At 38.4% G+C, this 21,591-nt stretch overlaps 1 protein-coding gene across 2 annotated transcripts in view; it reads left to right on the top strand.

Annotated features, from left to right (window-relative positions):
- aatka (apoptosis-associated tyrosine kinase a) overlaps nucleotides 1-21,591 on the top strand; it is a 50,782-nt gene that overhangs the window by 16,536 nt on the left and 12,655 nt on the right. For both annotated transcript variants that reach the window (XM_077211808.1, XM_077211809.1), the window contains exons 2-3: nucleotides 8,948-9,081; nucleotides 16,790-16,931. In XM_077211808.1, the coding sequence (XP_077067923.1) occupies nucleotides 8,948-9,081; nucleotides 16,790-16,931 (276 nt within the window). The remainder of the gene's footprint in view (nucleotides 1-8,947; nucleotides 9,082-16,789; nucleotides 16,932-21,591) is intronic.

The following is a 21,591-nucleotide window of genomic DNA, read 5'->3' as shown; positions in this document are numbered from 1 at the left end:
CATGAGGGTGAGTAAATACTGACAGAATTTTCATTTTGGGGTGAACTATCCCTTTAAAGAAAATTGTTATTAGAATAGTTGCATCCATACTGAGATATTTGGATATTACCTATTATGTTTTATAGTAGTTAGTATATAATGACCTGCAAACCTTCATAGAGTAACCCTCCATTTTGGATGATAGATTAGGTGTAACTCAGCCACACTGTACCACTGTGAGTGTCCTGTGCAGTTGGAGGACGTTCACACAGCACAGGTTAACAGCAGCCACAGCACCTGAGGCTCTCTGCAGTCACTCTGTGTTATTAGCAGCATCTCTTAGCATTGCCTGTCAGCAGAACCCAGCAGTGACTACCACAGACCCCACATGTGTTAGTGTAATACATGTGGAAGCCCTGCTCCCTGCTTAACTACTGTTCGGACGCTCTTGCTTACTGCTCCGCACTTTGCTCTATCGCTTTTATATTTTATCTCCTAAATCAGCACAGTGCTAAATCGACATAGCTTGGCATCAACGTTAAAACTAGAAACTTTTGTGACTGGACCATGTAAACAATGAACTCACTATAGAGGCAGCGACATGCAAGCTCTGATAGTGGGTTTGTTAGGATAGCTGAAGATATAGGGCCTCTTCTCTCTATATCAATCAGTTATTTCCCTCATTTTCTCCTACTGCCCCTTTCCAATAACAGAGAGTGCTGAAACTGCAACTTTGTGTATCCATCTCAAGAGTCCCATCTCAGACCTGTCTGTGTTTAAACAGCTTTGTAATAAAGAGAATCTGGGAGCTCATAAAATTAGGCCACATACACACTACAGCTAAATACTGTTGCACTCTTAGTTAATGCTTACAACTGCATTTTGCAACTTGAATTCACTCCCAAGGATTTACTTTCAAATTTCACAGACAATAACAAATTAAAATGTAAAACAAACTTCAATAAACTTTTTTTTTATTTACAATTTTGAATAAAAAAAGTGTACTTTAAAGTGTATTTACTAGGGCTGTCAAATTGACAGTTGTTTTCTGTTTTTCAATTGAACGCATGTGTTTTTTATGTGCATTTTTAGAATTTATGACCATCTTGGGCATTTACATCCATTTTTTTAATGCTATATCCCAAAATGCACATAACAATATGGATGGAAACATAGCTAGTGTCAGTCATCACTATTTTGCGTACAAACAGATCATTTGTTTTTTACAGTGGGAATGAGACATACTATGGCAATGTCCATCAAAGAAAGGGAAAAATCAGGTTTCACAGCTACTTTACAATTGAACATGCAATAATGCTGGTTTAATAGATACTATTTCCAGTTCATTTTCCCTTACTTTTTGTGAAGTCTGTTTTTGGGTAACCTGGATGAAAAGAGCAGACCAGAAAAATGTATGGTAACAATTTTGATGGTCCACTTTAGTCATTCTACTAAGTAACTTGCAACTAAATGTCAAATAACTCTCATTAGAGTATTAGTAGACTGTGCTTAATTTCTACTGACACTTTATTTTGATGCTCCGCCAACAGACATTCTACAAGTAACTTTGCAACTACAAATGTCAAATTCTACTAACCCAAACTCTAACAACTAACTCTAACCTAACAGTCTACTAATACTGTAATGAGAGTTATTTGAGATGTAGTTGCAAAGTTACTTATAGTCAGCAGAATGTCTAAAATGGACCATCAAAATACAGTTTTGGGTTCAGTGTCAAGACCTACTAAAGAGGATAAATTGGTATGAAAATAGAGTTTGGAGGGAAGCCTGTCTAGTAAAATCCGCCATGAGTAGAGTGAGTCACAGTAAAAAGAATGTCTTATGTCCCCAGTGTCTCCTCTATCTACTCTCTCACCCTAAACTAGCCTGCCATTATTATGTCCTTACACTCCACAACTCCAGCTGCTGTCTTCTCATCTGAAAGAAATTTGTGTTCCGCTAGCATTGCTGTTAATAAAGTATGTTCTGAAGTATGTATGCTTACTCTCCCTTATGTCAAGACTTTGGATCATCTATGAAACACAAGGTATGATATTTTTCTAATGCAGTCTGAGAGATTTCTGTTACAATTCTGTTAAAGTCTGATTACACCAAAACTTTGCTTCAATAAGTTCATAAAGACATCAGAAAGTAATCCATATGAATCAAGCAGTTTAACCCAAGTCTTTTGAAGGGACTCGATTGCTTTATATAATAAACAGATTTCATTTATGCTTTTATTTACATGAAAACATTGATCAATGCACATACATGTAGCACATTAAATATGGCAAATGGAAGCATAATTGTACTTGCTTGACGTGCAAAAGCCAATGTGGCTTGTTCTCGCATGTCTTAACTTTAACTGTTTGAAGCGTCAAAGTTTTGGTGTAATGGACTATCAGTGGAGGGACAGAAATCTCTTAGGTTTCATTGAAAATATTCTCACTTGAGTTTCGAGCTAACTCTTTAACATACTGCCTTTCGATCCAAATAAACCTAAATACATTAATTTATACCAACAAAACTCATTTTTGAGTTTAATGCTGTTGATTGAGCATGAAAAAACTCTGCAAAGTTACGAAGCACAAAGTCACTCTAAAGAGAGTTATTCTCTATATCAGTGCACACTGTTTCAAAATTCCTGAAGGAATGAACACGTCACAATACACCTCATTTAAATATGGGGTGTTGAAATGAATAATTTTTTACGATGAATCACGATGCGGACATGGGCAATTCTGCATTGATGCAGTAATAGATCATAATCGATTATAGCCATTGTTTTGACGTTTCTCTGACGTTATTCATCGTATACGCGCAAACACAAAAGCGAGTAATATAAATGCACCCACTATTTTAACATTTACAATGTGTGCGTGTGTGCGAGTGCATTATTTTGTAAACTTCTTGACAGTTTCATGCGCTTTATCTATTTAGTTCTAAATGCTCCTGTCGTCTACTGTGTTCAGATTTAAGTTTTGTTGGACTACATTTAGGAAGTGTACATTCTTGGAGCAGATCAAATAAAAAGGGACTACATATATCTGACTGCTTGTATTCATTGACGTAAACATACAGTATGCATTGTGATATCGAATCAAATAGTGGACATAAGTCCAGTGAGGATTCACACCCCTACCGCCCAAGGCATTTGCTAAATAAAGGGGCAAGGCCTGGTTGAATTGGTAATGTGTTGATACTTACTATTCAACAAATAGACACAGAACTAAACAGGGCTGTATTTGTGGTACAACGACGTGACTTGCTGCTTCGTAGAAATCATCTAGCTCGTCACAACTGTTTCCCGAAACCATATTTTTCGCAAATTTGTCGTTCAACCATGTTGGTTATTGATGTCACGCATGTAGTGGAGTAATAACTTCTTTTAATTAATCCGTTTGAGATTGAATTAATGCTAATCTTTTTGCTATAAATTACAGACATGGCATCTGAGTACTAATTCAAATTTTTCTCAGTTATTTTGCTTTTACAGATTTAGGCTCGTTTTTAGAGAACGTACGCACATGCGGACTATTCAAAAACGTTGACGCTTTAAAACTCTTGACAAACTAAAAGTTGTAAATTACAATATATATTCGAAATAAAAGATATAGATTGTTCTGAATGTCATGCCTATTTTGCTCCAGATATAAGGATTTATTAAGTCAAAACGTCATGCAAACACGGAAACTATGCTTCTAACCACAGTTCGAGAGCTGTCGTTCCAACCACACAACTTTGCGATGCTGGCAACTATGCAGATGACGACGGAATTGGCGACCATAGTTTGCTATCGATACGTTCGGGAAACGCACCCTAGAGCGTTACTAACAGACTAGGAAGAGAGGTGCTGCAACAATGTAAAATATGTGAAAAATAATTTGTGTTTTTTGTACATTCAAGCATGAAATCCTGTTCTAGTAGAGCCCAAAAACAAAATCACTACTTTGCAAAAGGGCATAATATGTCCTCTTTAAATGTCAGCACCTAATTAACATTCATTAAAGGGTTAGTTCACCCAAAAATTAAAATGATGTCATTAATGACTCACCCTCATGTCGTTCCAAGCCCGTAAGACCTCCGTTCATCTTCGGAGCACAGTTTAAGATATTTTAGATTTAGTCCGAGAGCTTTTTGTCCCTCCATTGAAAATCTATGTACGGTATACTGTCCTTGTCCAGAAAGGAAATAAAGACATCATCAAAGTAGTCCACGTGACATCAGTGGGTTAGTTAGAATGTTTTGAAGCATCGAAAATACATTTTGTTCCAAAAATAACAAAAACGACGACTTTATTCAGCATTGTATTGTCTTCCGGTTCTGTTGTCAATCCGCATTCACGAGGTCAGTGACGCTGATGACGTAAGACGGTGCTGACGTGTATCTGGTGCGTCTGTGTATTCGGGTTCAAATAAATATGTCTGGTTAAAAAAAATGCAAGTCTTCCCCTGTGTCGAAATCTTTAGACATGTTTGCAAAGATTGTTTTGTTTACAGCGTGCGTCTCCCTCAGACTGTAAACGAAGCTCGGGCGCACCAGATAACACGTCAGCTCGTCTTATGTCAGCGGACTCATGAACGCGGATTGGCAACAGAACCGGAAGAGAATACAATGCTGAATAAAGTCGTCATTTTCGTTATTTTTGGAACAAAATGTATTTTCGATGCTTCAAAAAATTCTAACTAACCCACTGAGGTCACGTGGACTATTTTGATTATGTCTTTATTGCCTTTCTGGACAAGGACAGTATACCGTACATAGATTTTCAATGGAGGGACAAAAAGCTCTCGGACTGAATCCAAAATATCTTAAACTGTGTTCCGAAGATGATTTGAGGTCTTACGGGCTTGGAACGACACGAGGGTGAGTTATTAATGACATAATTTTCATTTTTGGGTGAACTAACCCTTTAAGACAGCTTTTTTGGTGACAACTGCATCTATGCATGCAGACACTTTGCATACTTGCATATTGCAGAAGAACTATGATAGTGTGCGATACCGAACACCTGTGCTGTGTGCTCTTATTTCAGAAAAGCAGGAGAAAGCTGTTTCACTGTTTTAAATTCAGTAGCTCGCGTCCTGCTCTCGTCATCATCTCAGCTCTAATCTCCTGTGTACACTTACACCCCAGGGAAGCGAAGCTGTGTGTTTAGGAGACTGTGCGAGAATGCTTGGGTGTGAGGGGGGAGAAACCTGATAAAAGAAGCAGAGGAAGATAGGAGCAGCTGTTAATGCATCAGCAGAAATGTGTCATCATTATGAAAGGTGGGGGCTGAGGAGAGATTTGACAAAAAGTGAAAGTGCAATACATGACGGGTCAGTCAGCCAGCCTGTTACCATGGAGACGCAGGAGTGGGTGGGAGAAATGCTTTCGCACGTTGCTGACCGTGTCTCTGCATGTGGTGTTGTGTGTACACACATGCTCCAGACACTGGTCACTGCCTCCTGTTCCAAAACCTACAGAAATGCCTACATAGACAGCTTTATTAGGAAGCCACCCTTTTTGTCAAAGACAGATGCCTATGTAGGTATTATACAGCAGGGCAGCTCCATGTTTTGGTGCAGAGCCCATCAGAGTTTTGTTTTCTTATATTTGTGTGTGTTTATATTATCCCATGTCTATTTCTGTTGCAAGACATTAACCTTTCAACCCACATGAGCAGTGACAGATGTCATATGTGGAACATGGTGTCCACAGCGACATGTGTCAGCATATCAGCAAAACAAGCCACTTCCTCCATTTCAGGACACATTGTCATTGTGGTGAAGAGTTTTGCAGATCTGAATGTTCATGCACTTTTCAAAAGAGAGAGAGAGAGAGAGAGAGAGAGAGAGAGAGAGAGAGAGAGAGAGAGAGAGACAGCACATGCTTAACATGTGTCTTTGTGTGTGTCTTTGTCCCTTGCTGACAGCAGGATTACAGTGAAAGTCAGATTAAATCTCAGTGGTCCAAAATGTGACACCACACCCTGCGTTGTCCTTGTAATAACTGAGTGTGAAAAGGCCTAAATGCTGTTGGCCTGAGTCCCATCGCTTCTGCTTCATTAGCATACAGGAAATCAAACTGGACAGTTGGGAGGCATGTTTAAATGGCAACAACTTTACCTCAAACGGACACTTCATTAATCATTATCTGACGGCATTTTACAAGTCTCTTACAAGTCACTGTACAGTGTTATTATTATGCATAAGCCAATTTGATTTTAGTCGTTTCCATGTCTCTGGATTTTTTATGCATGAATTGATCTGCATCTTTACAATAAAGATTTAATTTAGGCCTAATTTAGGTCTTTTTTTCACAGAACAGCAATTTATTGCTACAGAAGTGAGTCCTGAAGTCCAGAAACGAGTTTGCATTTTCGCTTCCATTGTCCTGAAGTCAATAGTTTTTTGGTTAAATGCCTGAAATAAGGTCTGTGGTTAATGCAACTGGTCGTACTTGAACCGCTCCGAGCGTGATTCGAACCGTGGTCTCCGGCCTGGGAGGCGTGCGTGCTAACAAGGGCGCTAAAGACTGCAGCCGTTAGCGTCAGTCGCTAGAGCGCCTCTTGAGGCCAGGAGAGTGAGGTTTACACGCACAGCTCTTACTGACCAATGTCCGTTACACTCATACCCCTAAACCTCACTCCAACCCGGGTCACGGCACCAAATGTAACCGGTCCTACTCAAACCGCTCCAAATGCAATTCGTACCGTGGTCTCTGGCGTGGGTGGCAGGTGCACTAACAAGGATGCTAAAGACCACAGCCGCTAGCATCAGTTGCTAGTGCGCTTCTTGAGGCCAGGAGACTCAGGTTTACATGCACAGCTCTTACTGGCCATTACATTAACACAAGGTTATTTTTATGTTTTATAAAATACATCAGTAATACCCCACTCGGAATTGTTTTAATGTGTTGTGATTTTATGCGTCTTGAAAAGGCGATTGTTTACAAGTGGCTAAATGGGACTATAGGGGACATAAAACGTCATCACGCCAAAAAGGTAACCTGATCTACTCAATAGTCTGCTTTCAGAGCCTCATTGTGTTTATACTCATGCTTTTACAAACTATTCTAACTCAAAATTTGCAAATTGTTGTAGATTTTATATAAAGAATGATCGATTTGTTTGAAGCCTAATGGTAGTGACGCTGAAGTCATGTGAGCTTGGTGTAGTTCGTTTATTGCCTACGTTTAGCTTTTTTACTTCTGGAGATAGTATTTGGTCGATAAAAAATCATAAAAGTTTTGTTCATTTGGGAAAATTAACGTTTAAACGTGTAACTCAAAAGGTGTAAGTATCATAAGCTATTGTTTGTCACAGACCAGATCTGCAATCATCCAAAAGCTAATTGAAAATTGACTTTTTGTCGAGGGAACCAGGATGAAGCTAACTTTCGGGTTGAAAGTAGTATATCACTACTGCACTCAGACGATTTGAAATATAGGGCACAAGTTGCATTGACTAACTTTAATGATACTTTTATGGTGCTTTTTGTCAATTTTGGAGCTTGGCAGTGTGAATTACTATCCATTTTGGTGTATGAAAATGAGCAGCATAGGCAGTCTGCAATATATATATATATATATGCCATACAGGTTTTCAATGCCATTAAGGTAAAAGTAATGGGAGAATTTGAGTTTTTTGATGGGAAATCACTTTATGACACCCATATCGCTGTCTCTCACTTCACTAAATGATAAAACTGTGCAACTTGCGTTTAATTATGAACAACAAGTGTCATCTCATATCTAGTTTTTTAAAAACCCTATACTGCATTATCATGCAGATTGTGTTTCAGTGATTCACCGCAACAAAAAAAGCAGATTTGGCTTACATTAGCGGTGGTTTCATCATGTTCCTTCATGGACAGGTGATCTGTTCAAATGTGATGCACACCAAATCAAATTTCTGACAGCAGCTGCATGCTGCTTCACATGCTGTTATGAAACATTTAGATAACATGAGTTATTGTCTTATCAGCTGTTAATAGCCCCCAATAGTCTCTCCCTTCGTAAAGATAGTGAAAATGCAATTTTGTCTGTAATGGTTGTCTGGGGTTTTTTCTGGTGTTTTAATGTATATTAGTTATTTGGCAAATTTTCTGATTTTGACTAAAGGTTACGCAGACAAACACGTTGGTAACACTTATTAATTTGTTAACATTAGTTAACTACAAATTAGCTAGAAAAGTAAACAGATACTGAACAATACTTCTACAGCATTTATTAATGTTAGTTAATGTTAATCTCATCATTTACTAATACATTTCTAAGATCAAAAGTTGTATCTGATAACATTAGTTAATGCACGTCATGAACATTTGTATTAACTAACATTAAGAAAGGTTAATAAATGCAGTGAAAACATATTGTTCAATGTTAGTTAATGTTGGTGAATGCATTATCTAATGTTAACAAATGGGCCTTATTGTAAATTTTTACCATCATTTTCTTCTTCTGTGGATTAATTTCCACGGATTAATGGTTAACCACAAGCCTTGAAATGTGCATATAGGGCCAATTTCGATTTCATGCTGACTGTAAAGATAAAGTCAGTAACACTTTATTTTACAGTGTCCTTGTTACATGTAAATTGTAGTGACTGTAGTATTAACTATAAATAATTCATAATTACATGCAACTAACCCTAAACCAAACCCCAATCCTAACATTAGTCAGTAATTGTAGTTAATTATTATTACTCAGTACTTAAATGTATAATTAAACTGTAACACCGACACCTTAAATCAAAATGTAACCAACGTTTTTTGTTTTTTTTAAACCATAAATGCAAAGAAATGGATCTGATTATTGACAGATGGGGAAGACTGTTTGGGAAAATACATCTTCTGTTTGGATCCACTTATGCACTAGAGGCACATACATAATACATTTCACCTTTAAACATTGTCAGTGAGCCTTCATGCACTGTAGTCTGTGGCTTGGAGTTTGACACCGAGTGTGTGTTTGTGCACCCCAGGTGGTTCCCCGCTGAGTGAGCTGTCATGGCCATCCTCTCTGGCGGTGGTGGCTGTCTCCTTCTCTGGCCTCTTCACGTTTGTCTTCCTCATGCTCGCCTGCCTGTGCTGCAAGAAAGGGGACATCAGCTTCAAGGTGAGATCTCAGTTCTCATTAGTCATTTCATCCATCAAAACAGCCCCCCAAATTAAAGGAAGATGAGAAATTAATGTCTTCTCCGGCACCTCATCCTAATGTTTTATAGGCGCGTCATTTAGTCTTTTTTTTTTTACAGCAACCTATTATCATTTTTGTTAGATGTCACCTTGTTTCTTCCCAGAATTACATCATGTCATTCAGCCTGTTTGGTTTGATTTGTCCTTCTAGTCATGTACGCATGTACCTACAAAGCCTCACAAAGAAAACGTCAATCTTGCGGCGCTTTCCAGTGTAAAACAGAAATGTATTTTTTTACTTCATTTCGAAGATTAAAGCCTCCATTTAAATCTGACCATGTTTGATGTAGCTACTTCTGTATTGTGCATCTTGAAGTGTGCATTTCTGTAATAAACTATGAATCCAAAGCATCATGGCACAAATAGTGTGAATGTTTGGGAGAGTATATCCAGTATAAAGATACCAATATAAAAAGTCTTGATATGCTATGATACATTATGCATCACAATATATTTGAGTATTGTGATTTTAGCTTAGCTTTTTCAAGTGGAGTCACCCATATGCATCACATTCATTTCAGTCAGGATGCTGCGTTATAAGACAGCTGCCCATGTAGGCAGCAGGGCAGCTCACTAAATTGAAGCCATAGCGTTTCGTTATGAACTATGGCACATCGAACCCAGCATGGGCCTGATACATGGGTTGATTTTGAACCTAACAGAAACAGGTTTTGCTGAAGAACAAAAATTTGAGGGTGCATGGATGTATGACAGAGATTTGAACAGACAGACAGAGGGATAGGTTGTTTTCAGATTTGATTTTGGCACACACAGTTAAGGATCAATGTATCAATAAGCAGGCTGTTTATGTCCTCATGAAAGTAACAGTGGGAGAATGGCACATCATAAGACCCATCGCAGCACACAGCTACAGTCCGTTAATATGTTGCCCATAAAGCCCCGTGTCTTCACTGTCTGTTTTTAATAGGATCGTCTGCTCTAAGTGACTCTGTGAGTGGGTGGATGGTTTGTCCATATCTGTCCCACACTGGGCTGTCTATGGCAGACTGTGAAGGTGGTTCAAGTCCAGGGATCGCAGTGGCACAGATAATTACCATGGCATTTGGTGCTCTGTCTAAATCGCAGGGATGCCACCCTGTGGAGAGTCTGTCCATGTTCGTATGGGTGTTCAAACAGAAAACAAGCTGATCTCTATAGAAAGCAACAGAAAACATGGACCAAGGTGGGATTAATACTAGCAAATTAGAGATTACTCTGATGCGCATTGTTGTAAATGAATTTATAGCTTTACCTCCTATTTCTAGCTCATTAAACCAGCATTTAAGCCTCTAATTGGCTTAAATACTTTGTAAATTTCAAAATAAAATTGTTATTGCGATATTAGTGAAATTGTCATATCACGTAGACTACGGTTTAAGAAATAAGTATGTGTGCTCCAGAGTGGCACTGCTCATCTAGCCCATGAACAATAAACAAAACAAAATGAAAACAAAGGACTGGGAGACACAGAACATGAAGAATCCAGAGGCCCATGGAGAGGAAGCATGCCTGGAGACTGAGGCAGATTGGGGAGCAACGGCAGAGCAAGTGACCAGGGCGGAGCAGATGGAGATGAAGACCACCACGGCTGGGCGGAAGAAAACCATGGCAGAGCAGGCGGAACTGGAGACCACCACGGCTGAGCTAAAACAGAGAACACAAAGAGGTTAAAAACGGCTTCCGTGGCCATAACAGGAAGCTTGGAGGGTACATAGATGGCCTCAATGACCATGTCAATGCAGACAGAGATTTATGAAACGACCTCCGTGGTCATGTCAGGACAGACATAAGCTTCAAGGATGATCTCCATGGTCATGTCAGGGCAAACAGAGGGTTCAAACAGGGCAGGCACAGGGTTCAACAGCAGTTGGCGCCACCTCAAGAGAATCAGTAGTGGTCGCCGGCACCTCGGGAGAAGCTGTAGCAGACGTCGTCCCCGCCTCAGGAGGAGCTGGCGAAGTATGTGTTACTCACATACACAAGATGGCAGCTGCCATAACTAGAAGCGCAGCCAATTGGGAACAGGACCTCCGGGACCACCGGACCTGGGACGACCAGGGGCGGGACCACTGGACATGAAAGTACTGAGACCACCCACCCACTGGGACCATCCACCCACCTACTTGGATGCGCTAAGACCACAGGACATGGGAAAACCAGATGTGGGACAACCGGACTTGGAAGTGCAGAGACCTTCGGACTTGGGACCACCGACTTGAGACCACCAGACTTAGAAGTGCAGAGATCCTTGGACTTGGATGTGCTGAGAGCACTGGACTTGAGACCACTAGACATGGAAGTGCAGAGACCTTCGGACTTGGGACCACCGACTTGAGACCACCAGATTTGAGACCACCGGACCTGAGACCACCAGACTTGGGACCACCGACTTGAGACCACCAGATTTGAGACCAACGGACCTGAGACCACCAGACTTGGGACCACCGGACCTGAGACCACCAGACTTGGAAGCACTGGGGGGCTGTGAGGCTCATAGCCCCTCACCCCTCACCTGCCAAAAAGTGTTTGGGGGAAGGGTCCTTCTCTACCTCCACCACAGTGAAGGGAGATCCACTTAACTGCAGGGTGTAACCCAGGAATTCAACCAGGGACCCTCGAGGATCATCACGGAAAAGTATAGTTTGGAAATGATTATTGAGTCCATAGCAATAAAAGTCAATGAGGAAGTCTGGGAAATCCTTAGAATATGCAATGTCCAAAAGTCTCCGGTGTGGGAATTCCTCGAGGGAATGGTTGCCTTGATGGCGCCTATTAAACGGATTGCTGGATCCATTTGTAGGGTAATCATTATGTTACAAGGGAGGATGAAGATGACAGGAGAGGCGAGAATCCAAATGAAAATAAACAAACAAAATGACAAAAAAAGAACACGAAGAATCCAGAGAGCTAAGAACCATAAGGGAGATCCAACACAACGAACCATACCAAAACAGGCCAAAACAATGACTGACAAAGACCAGGAGAAATACAAGGGCTGTATATACACATGAGGCTAACAGGGAAAAAATGGGAAACACGAAACACCTGTGGAAACAATCAAGGAACAAATCAAGGAGAAAAACTACAACATTGGCACATTAGACAGGAAGTGAAACAAAATTCCAAAGACAAACACAAAGATCATGACACCTATTGTGATGTATATTCGGCTTCTCGAACAAGAAAAAAATATAGGACTTGATTTTGTCCACGGGGAATTGATTGGATGGTTGTGGTTTGCGATTGGTCGGTATGTGAGTGACAGGTTGTCCCGCCCTGATGCCAGTAAACACGTCATCAAGAGGGAGGGCAAGTTATTTTTTATGAAATATAATGAGGGCATGTAAAAAAAAAAAGATGTGCACAGATAAATCATGTATAATAAATAACACAGGATTCCATAAAAAAATACGACTTTGATTTCATTGTGAAATTCTTTTTCCAGCCTTTTCAATTATTTTTCATTTTGCTCTCCTCAAAAACAAACAAACAAACAAACAAACAAACAAACAAAAAATACCCAACTTATTCTAGGATGATTAATTCTTTCCAAATATAGCTATTCAAGTAATCTTGTGGTGAACATTCCTGTATTTCTTCTTATTGCAGTATTTATTGATTAGATTATTTTATTTTTCACTCAGCGCCTTCAAATATTCTCAGCCCTTTCAGTCGAGAATGCACAGCTGTGGGAAGAAATTACTACAAAGTCGAAGATCTGAGGTCTAGTTTCTTCAATGTTTTTTGTTCAGGTGTCAGCTTATTTTTATTTGCAGACAATGGTAAAGGTGGTAATTTGGTAATTTTGACAAATGATGATTCATTAGCTAATTTAAATACTTTTAGAAAAATGTGTAGATACATGTATAATATTTTCTAACTGGAATTGGCATTTCTTTAAAATACAATATGATATACTATAATATAAATATAATAATATAATAAAAAAATATAATATAATTGATAATAATTATTTTTACTCTCCACTCTGCCCTTGCCCTAAAAAAGCAAAAATGTTAAAAATGAATAACAAAATCATAACAATAATTAAGCTTAATTTGTTTAAATTTCAGTCCATTTCTACTTCATTGAATCACAGTCCTGCACCCTGTTGTTTACCCTAATTAAAATTCAATAACTGAATTGACATTTAAAAGGCATCTCAATTCTAAATGGTGCACAACCCCACACTGTGCCCTGGTACAACCATAGTATGTTTCTGTAAGGGAACACATGCAGAGTAAATCTCTCAAATAATGCCCAGTAACATTACCAAGGAGTGGGTGGCATTTGCAGTAGCATGTGGGACCAGACCACATTTTTTCATCCTGATTTCACATTTGTCTCTGTAACAGACAGCCATGTTGGTATTAAATGTGACTAAAGCCTCTTTAGGGATTTTGCGTGTATTGTGAACGAGAAGCGCACGCTACTGATGGAGTGAGACAGCTGCTCTTCCTGAATGGAAAACAGCCCTCGCTCCCCGGAGCTACAACTATTGCTGGAGTCTAATTGAAATGAGTTGGCTGCTTTACACTGGCGTACTTTTCATCAAGATGTTTGAGGTTCTCATTGTGCATCTGTTGGGAAGAAACTGAGTGTGTGGCTGCAGTCCACGAGGGTCTGACATCCTGTGCCAATAGCAAACTGGCACTGAAAAACATGCTGCTTTCTCGTGGACACTTGCTGTCTACTGTCCATGTATGTCAAAAGACATTTGTCATAGTACATTTGACTGTTTAGCTTTGACAGTTAGTCTCTGCTGGTAGATGCCATAAGCACACCATTATGCGGGTAAACAGCATGTTTTATTTTACTATGCAATAAATAAATTGCATAGAAAAACAAAAAGCTTACAGGAAAATTCATACATTGACTCCAGCATAATCAGCTATTAATATTTTATTGGTTCTCTCTTGTTTTTGCATGTTCATAATTCCTTTGCATGACAGCCTGACCAAAAGTTGTATCTGCACAATTTACTGCGCTATACAAAACAACTGACTTTAAGCACAACTACACAATATGCTTACAAAATCTCACAAACTTTTTATAATATTTGAATAAAAGGATGAATATGTCAATTACCCTAGGCCAGAAACATCACTTTTGGCCACTGCTGTATACAGTATATACAGTATTTCATATTCATCACTAACATACAGACAATTATTGGGTGAAATAAATAAAGAACTATTGTATAGCAAAGAAAGACGGGGAAATAAAAAGAGAAGGTAAAATGAGTTTTGCTGCTTAATATTTTTGTGGAAACCATTTTATTCAGGATTATTTGATGAATCGCAAGTTCAAAGTTATTTGAAATAGAAGTCTTTTGTAACATTATAAATGTCTTAAAATCTTAAAAGGACAACATTTTCTCGTCTTATTCTCTTCATCCGTCATGCAGATGTAACACATGGAAGCAGCAGCTCACTTCAAATTAAAGTTTGTATCGACTGCTGTTGAATAAATATAAACGATAAACTGCTCCCTCCTCTTCAAATATGTCCTGTTAGCACTTTAGTAATGCAAACATAATGAATGGATAACATTGAAGTATGAAATATTTAGATGGACTGTGTGAATTAAGTAAATTACTTTGCACCCTCAAGTGGTTCTAAATGATATTGCATCAATTTGCCTCAGCCATTCACTGCTTATAATAAAAACCCATTAGCAGATGCGGTTCAGTAAAGATTTGCTATTGAGGGCTTGATTTACATTGGAAGTGGGAAAAGAAGATTACATTTTATAATACAAATAGAAACTACACACAACTAGTTTTTAACCTCTCTGTCCGAGTACCAGAATTAAATAAATTAGCTGTCTCATACAATATGTATACAATCAAAGCTACTATTTTGTAATGCAGGAAAAAGGCGATCTTCCCATCTGATGCCTGAAAAATAGAGAAATTGCTGTTTTTCCTTCCTCAGCGAATCCTATTTTAGTCAGAGAACAATTGTAACATTACAAAATGAAAGATTGCACTTCTTAAAATAGGAGTGGTACTACGGCATAAGACAAGAGTGTGCTGTCCATTGTAATCAGACATACAATGAATATGAGGATATGCAAGCACAGATACATATTCCTTTAAGTTAGGGTCAAAAGTCACGACTGAAAATGTCTCCCTTTCAGTTCATGGGTATAGGAATGTAAATTGAATTAGAATTTCAATTGAATTGATAGAAAAAGAATTTCATGAATTACAATGAATAGAAATTCATTACAGTCATGCAGCAGATGCTCACAACTGGTCCTTTCTGTCGGCAGCAAAACTTATGGAAAGAGGCTGAATGCCTTTAGCTTACTGAATATAATATAAAGCCACTTAAGGGACACTTTGGTCTTAATATCGGAACTGCCACAAATTTCATCGCACATCGTACAATACAATAAAGACAAAGAAAAAAGACTGTAAAAAAAACTTACAAAGTTCTGTCATGAAGCTCTAGATAGAGTAGGCTGATAGATCCTCAACTCAATCTGCGTGCAATCACATCATTTTCTATAGGGCACAGCTGATTGGTTCCTTCAGTATCAGTAGCCAATGAGCTCACTGCTCAACCTTCAAATACATGGTCAGTATTTGCTGTAGCAGTGCAGCATGCTTTGAGAGACCCTCCACCTTCCCCAGCTCCACCTGTATAGATCTGCTACGTGTAATTCCTGTATGCTATATTGTACAGCAGCAGCATGTCTTACATGCTCACAGTAGCGTGTATGTATTGGCAATAGCAAGTTCCTGTACTTGCTCTGCAGCAGCAGCAGAAATAACCAACAGCAAGAGCAATAATAGCAAATAAATAACAAATGGTTTACAATTTCATTATATGTAATTTTACTGTAAAATACTTCTCCATTTTATGATGAAGAATAGTAAGAGGACATTCCCAGAAGCTTTAATTTAGTGCTTTAATGTGAAACATTCACATACAGTTGAAAAAAAAAATACTGTATTAAATATAATGAAATATTTCAAATTAAATACAAATTTCTGCAGACAACATTTTGAATACGGAAATATTACTTACTTTAAATTCAAATTATACCATGGTCTGTCTGAATACTCGATTCTGATTGGCTGGATGTTCCAAGCAATTCTGTATTAATGCGCGGTTTTCGTTGAAAAACACACACACACACATACGCCACTATACATATATATATATATATATATATATATATATATATATATATATATGAATTTTGCATCCTGTTTGCTACCCAAAACATAAATTCAGATCAAATACAAGAATTGAATTCACGTTGGTTATGGTACAGATTCAATACTAAAATATTCAATTCCCTGACACAGATGCTCAACAATAGTCAGACTCTGTGAGCCAATATGTGTAGCCGTGGGAGCTGAATACTCTAAGGTTATTGGGTTCAAGCAAATGATTGCTCAATTTTCAAAATGTGACATCCAGCGTTCACAACACAAGAAATAACACATGAGAGACTTTCATCTGCCATCATACTGCGACAAAAGAGACCATTACAATTCCATATTAATTTCCCAGCATGCGTAAAGTAATAGTGCTGAAGTAATACCGTCACTCTAAATTTCCTGCTTGTGTCTGAATTGTGTCATTGATTCTCTGTGCTTTTGTTCCCTGCAGGAGTTTGAAAATACAGAGGGGGAGGAGGGCCAAGCTAACCTTTCCACTTTAGCCTCCCCCAGCTCTCAGAACGACCCCGAGGTTTATATCCTGCCTCTCACGGAGGTCTCACTACCTGTGTCCAAACAGCCCGGCAAGTCATGTAAGAATCGTATCGTTTTGTTCATTATTTACTTACCCAACACAAAAGGAGATGTTTTGAAGAATGTGTTTTTTCATGGAACCAGTGCTGGTCATGTGATTCAACATGCCTGCAACCACATGAAGGCTGCCCAAGTTGACATGTTTTAATCAAAACATGATTTAAAGTAGACTTACTGCCTAAAGGCGCTGGTATACTAATTCCATTTTAGTTCTTCGCTCAAGGGAAGTTCGAAAAAGTTCAAAGAAGTTTGAAAACGCTAAGCAGTGATATAGTGTTAGCAAACATCCCAACGCCACCTGTGCTGCTGAGAGCTGCATTAGTTGAACATGTAAATATGTGCTGCGCTCTTTCCTCTTAATAACAAAATAAACGCACAACAAAAATGACAGCGGTGAGAAAACTTCAGTTAAGAAAGCATCTGATCATAGTGATGTGGATATGTTTGCATGAACACTGCAATTCGGCACTCCAGTTTCATTTTTTTATACCCCTTTATACAATATACTGCTTTAAAGCAAGCAGCTTTGCAGTATTAAACATTAAAAAACGATTGACGTGCATTGACGATTGATAAAGCAGCTCTCCAGTGTGTTCATGCTTTTACTCGTGTATGACTGCGACGGACTGAACAGAAGAAATGAACCAGAAACGACCTTCACGTCAAAGAAGGCGGAGCCTCAGAGCCACACTCACCTATTAGGTAATCGCCACGGACCAATAATAGTTAAAAGGTGTTTACCAGCCGGAGTGAACTTTTCTGGAAATCTGTTTTAAACTCTTGAAACGAACTTTGTTTTGGCCTGATTTTGTCCGAAATGGTTCATTCTTCAATTTCGTTTCAAGTATATCAGGGCCTTAATGGACACAGTGTGTTAACATAAGTGTTTATAGCTCATCATTGTCAACACTGTGCATTCAAACATTGCAGGGTTGGTTGCGTTTCTCATTAATACACAATACTGGAAGTGAAGTGCCACACTACACTGATATTTGTTCCTCACATTCCTAATGGCCTTGTGACAGGAAGAGTAAAGAACAGGACCTCTCTCTGTGCCCATTGTGAACGGATGGTTCCGGAAAAAGAGCAATGGCCTTGTTTATGTTCTCACAGTGCAGAGAGGGGTGGAGAGCGAACCGTCTCTGGAAGCAGAACACACATCTGTCAGTTGCATAATGCGCCGTGAGATTGGCCCAAAGGACTCCTGGCATGATGGATGCATGTGAACTGGACTGCAGAAAGGAAAGGAAGCTGTTACTGCATGGAGCACTAGAGAGTACAGATGGAAATGAAGCTGTGTTTACCCAACAATATTTCAACAGATATGAAACAGATGTGTCCTAAACTCAGATTGGCTATAGATTTTCCTCTCTTTAGAAGAGATAAATTGATTAATATTTGGGGTTGAAGATTTTTTTAAAGAAATTAATACTTTTATTCAGCTAGGACACATTAAATTAATTAAAAGTGACAGTAAAGACATTTATGTTTTGAAAGATTTCAATATAAAATAAATGATTTTCTTTTGAACTTTCAAAGAATAAAAAAAAGTATCATTCAAAAATATTAAGCACCACTTAACTGTTGTCAACCTTGATAATAATCATCATCAATAAAAATCATCATATTAGAATGATTTATGAAGGATCGTGTGACACTGAATACTGGAGTAATGATGCTGAAAATTCAGCTTTGATCACAGGAATAAATTACATTTTAAAATACATTCAAATAGAAAACGATATTATTTCACAATATTTCTGTTTTACTTTATTTTTGGTTCAAAAAATGCAGCCTTGGTGAACATAAGAGATTCAACAAATATTTTTTTTTTTGGCATATTGATTCAAAAACAACCCAGACAGTAACATAGTGTCGGCTCAGATCCGTGTGGAATCCATGTTGCTATCTGGGAAACCTGATTCAAACCACATTCATTTTTTGCAGTCTCAATCTGAACACCTAGATGAGTAGTTTTTCATAATTGTGGACATAACGTCTATGCAACATAATATTGTCTGTCATTTTTACTAACTCCATAGTCATATGCCATGTGACATTTACTAAGTAGAGAATAAGTCAATTCCAAACTGATGTAGATACACCAGACGCTGATACATGTACACTGTTGATCAAACTGATCCTGATCTGATTTAATTGCAAAATTATTGATCATTGATTGGTTGAACAGCCAATTCTTAATTAATTAAGATTTGAAAAAAAGCCTTATTGGGATATTTACCATCTGAATTGTCACCTAAAACCTTAGCAATTGCATAGTAACACCCTGGCCATCGCTCACAATGGCTTGGCATAATGGCAGCGAGTTTTGCACAGGCAAACAACATTCACATTTTCTTAAGGAATGATACAAATCTACTGAGTGTATTACGTATAATTTTGCATCAAGTCAAGTCAAACCCAATAGCTCAATGGCGGACTGTCGTGGGTGAATCCGTGCGAGTCAGGTTTTCTTCCTATGACTCATACACTTTGTCTGCGTAGAGCATCAGAGGAGGGTGGGGGAGACAGCGGGATGCTGGAATGAAAGCAGGGATTGGACAAAAGAGTTTTAGGAGTCAGCCAATAGCCTCTGGACTGTTCGTCACCCGTGGTTACGGCCATGTGATTGGTCCAGGTGTTGCAGAGCGAGAGGGTAGCACTGAGTCCCTCATGTTATAGAGAAGGGCTCGGTCATGGTTGGACCTCTCCCTTTCCGTCCTCCGCCTATTCCTCCTCTTCATCCTCAATCATTTTGTATGAATGCAAAGAGCCGGAATGAACACTTGACTGAATGCAATGAAGTGAAACCCCCACAATTGAATGTCCCTGGTGTTTTTTCACTCCTAAACTAAATTTCCAGGTTTTCACTGACTGTGACATAAGCTTAAATCTGAAAGAGGTTGAGCGTGGAGAATCAGAGAAAAAGGGTCTCAGAGTTATGTCCATAAACAGCAAATTAATTCAAAGTAGCATATAGAACATTTAAGGCAGGATTTCTCAACTCTGGCCCTGTTATTTAGGGTTGGAGCTAAACTCTACCGGACAGTGGACCCTTGAAGGACGGTTGAGAAACCCTGGTTTAAGGGAAACATTTGTATCACTTATTTCCCCTGGAAATTGAACCCAACATTCTCTACCAATTGTTGAGGGAGTATGGAACAAACATAGTAATTGTATATATCACAATATAGTTAAAGTCGGCATGAAATGGACATTTTGACTTTTCTTTCCCATACAAGTTCAGCTTCTCAAACATTAAAACATGTGAGACTTCATTTTGTTAATTGGGAATTGATTTGATCACTCGATTGTTGATATTTGCTAATAGTGGCAATTTTCACGATAATTTTTTTAATTAAAGATAAAGGCACATATTTCTTTTTAATAATGATGAGCACAGATAAATCATTCAGAATGAACTGAAGCATTCCACAAAAATATAATAAAATAAAATAAGTATCGTCAAATTAGATTTTATTGCGACTTTAAATTTGCTGGGATTTCAACAAAATTGTTTTATATATTTAATAACCAACTGGTAATGACTATTTTGGGGGAATTTAGTAAATTACAAACTGTTTATTAAAGCTACATCATTTGATTAGATAATGTTCTCTTTTTATTTGGAACTTAGACAAAATATATTTATTAATAAATTACTGACAAAAACAGCTTGACTTTATACAATATCACTTTAGTTAGAGGTAGGAAAGGCAATGTTTTTCATAAACATTTTGATTATACTGTTTTAAACAATCTTCACATCTTGATATAAATCAATATTAGAAGTGGTCTAAATATTAAAACATGTACATATATCTTCTGTGGAAGTCTCAGGACCAAAAAAATCTTTGTCCAATCATTGCATTCGGTTTCGGTCCGAAAGCAATGATAGGATGTCCTACCTGCCTGTCAACATATGTATTTGCATACCTCCTACGCCATCAGTGCAAAAATTAGGCTATGAAGAGTTGAACACAGACAGTCACAGAGCATCGCGAACCAAAACAAGATTATGCTGTGTTCACGCCATAGCGTAATTACCGTAATTAAGAGATGGCAACCCGTGACGTTCTAGTCAGAAATTATGTGGAATTATGTGTTTTAATGGCAAAACTATGGGTGGGTGGGATCTCATGCTTTCAAAACTAGCTTGTTATAGCCTCTCCCAAGTTGCGTACCCTACCTTTAAAGACTAAACAGCACAATTAATATCATACACAAATTCAAAGGTGTTAAAATAGCTTATAGACCCCCCATGTTGATGCGGAAAGTCGAACAAATGCTCAATGCCCAATGCCCACGAACAACTAAAACCTGCTTACCGTTGTGCCAAACAACACTCCTTATTAAGTTCATCCTCATCATATTAGACATGTCCTACTCTGTATTTTCACATCACTCCCTATTTCTTTGTCTCTCCTTCAAAAGATGTAAATAATGTATGCCGTCCTTTGCAATACATATCCTAAACTGTGCAGTAAAATCTGTAATGGCTGATACATTTTCTAACTTTGCATGGTATATACTGTCATGGTAAATGGTAAATGGACTGCATTTATATAGCGCTTTCACAGACCCAATGGCCACCAAAGCGCTTTACACATTTGCCTCACATTCACCCATTCACTCACTCATTCATACACCGACGGCGGT

This window comes from Siphateles boraxobius, unplaced genomic scaffold (genome assembly GCF_051911475.1).
Source record: "Siphateles boraxobius isolate OS27281-9 unplaced genomic scaffold, OSU_SipBor_1 66, whole genome shotgun sequence".
Classification (NCBI taxonomy): domain Eukaryota; kingdom Metazoa; phylum Chordata; class Actinopteri; order Cypriniformes; family Leuciscidae; genus Siphateles; species Siphateles boraxobius.
The sequence above is the reverse complement of the archived record's forward strand: the minus strand, read 5'-3'. Positions and strand labels throughout refer to the sequence as shown.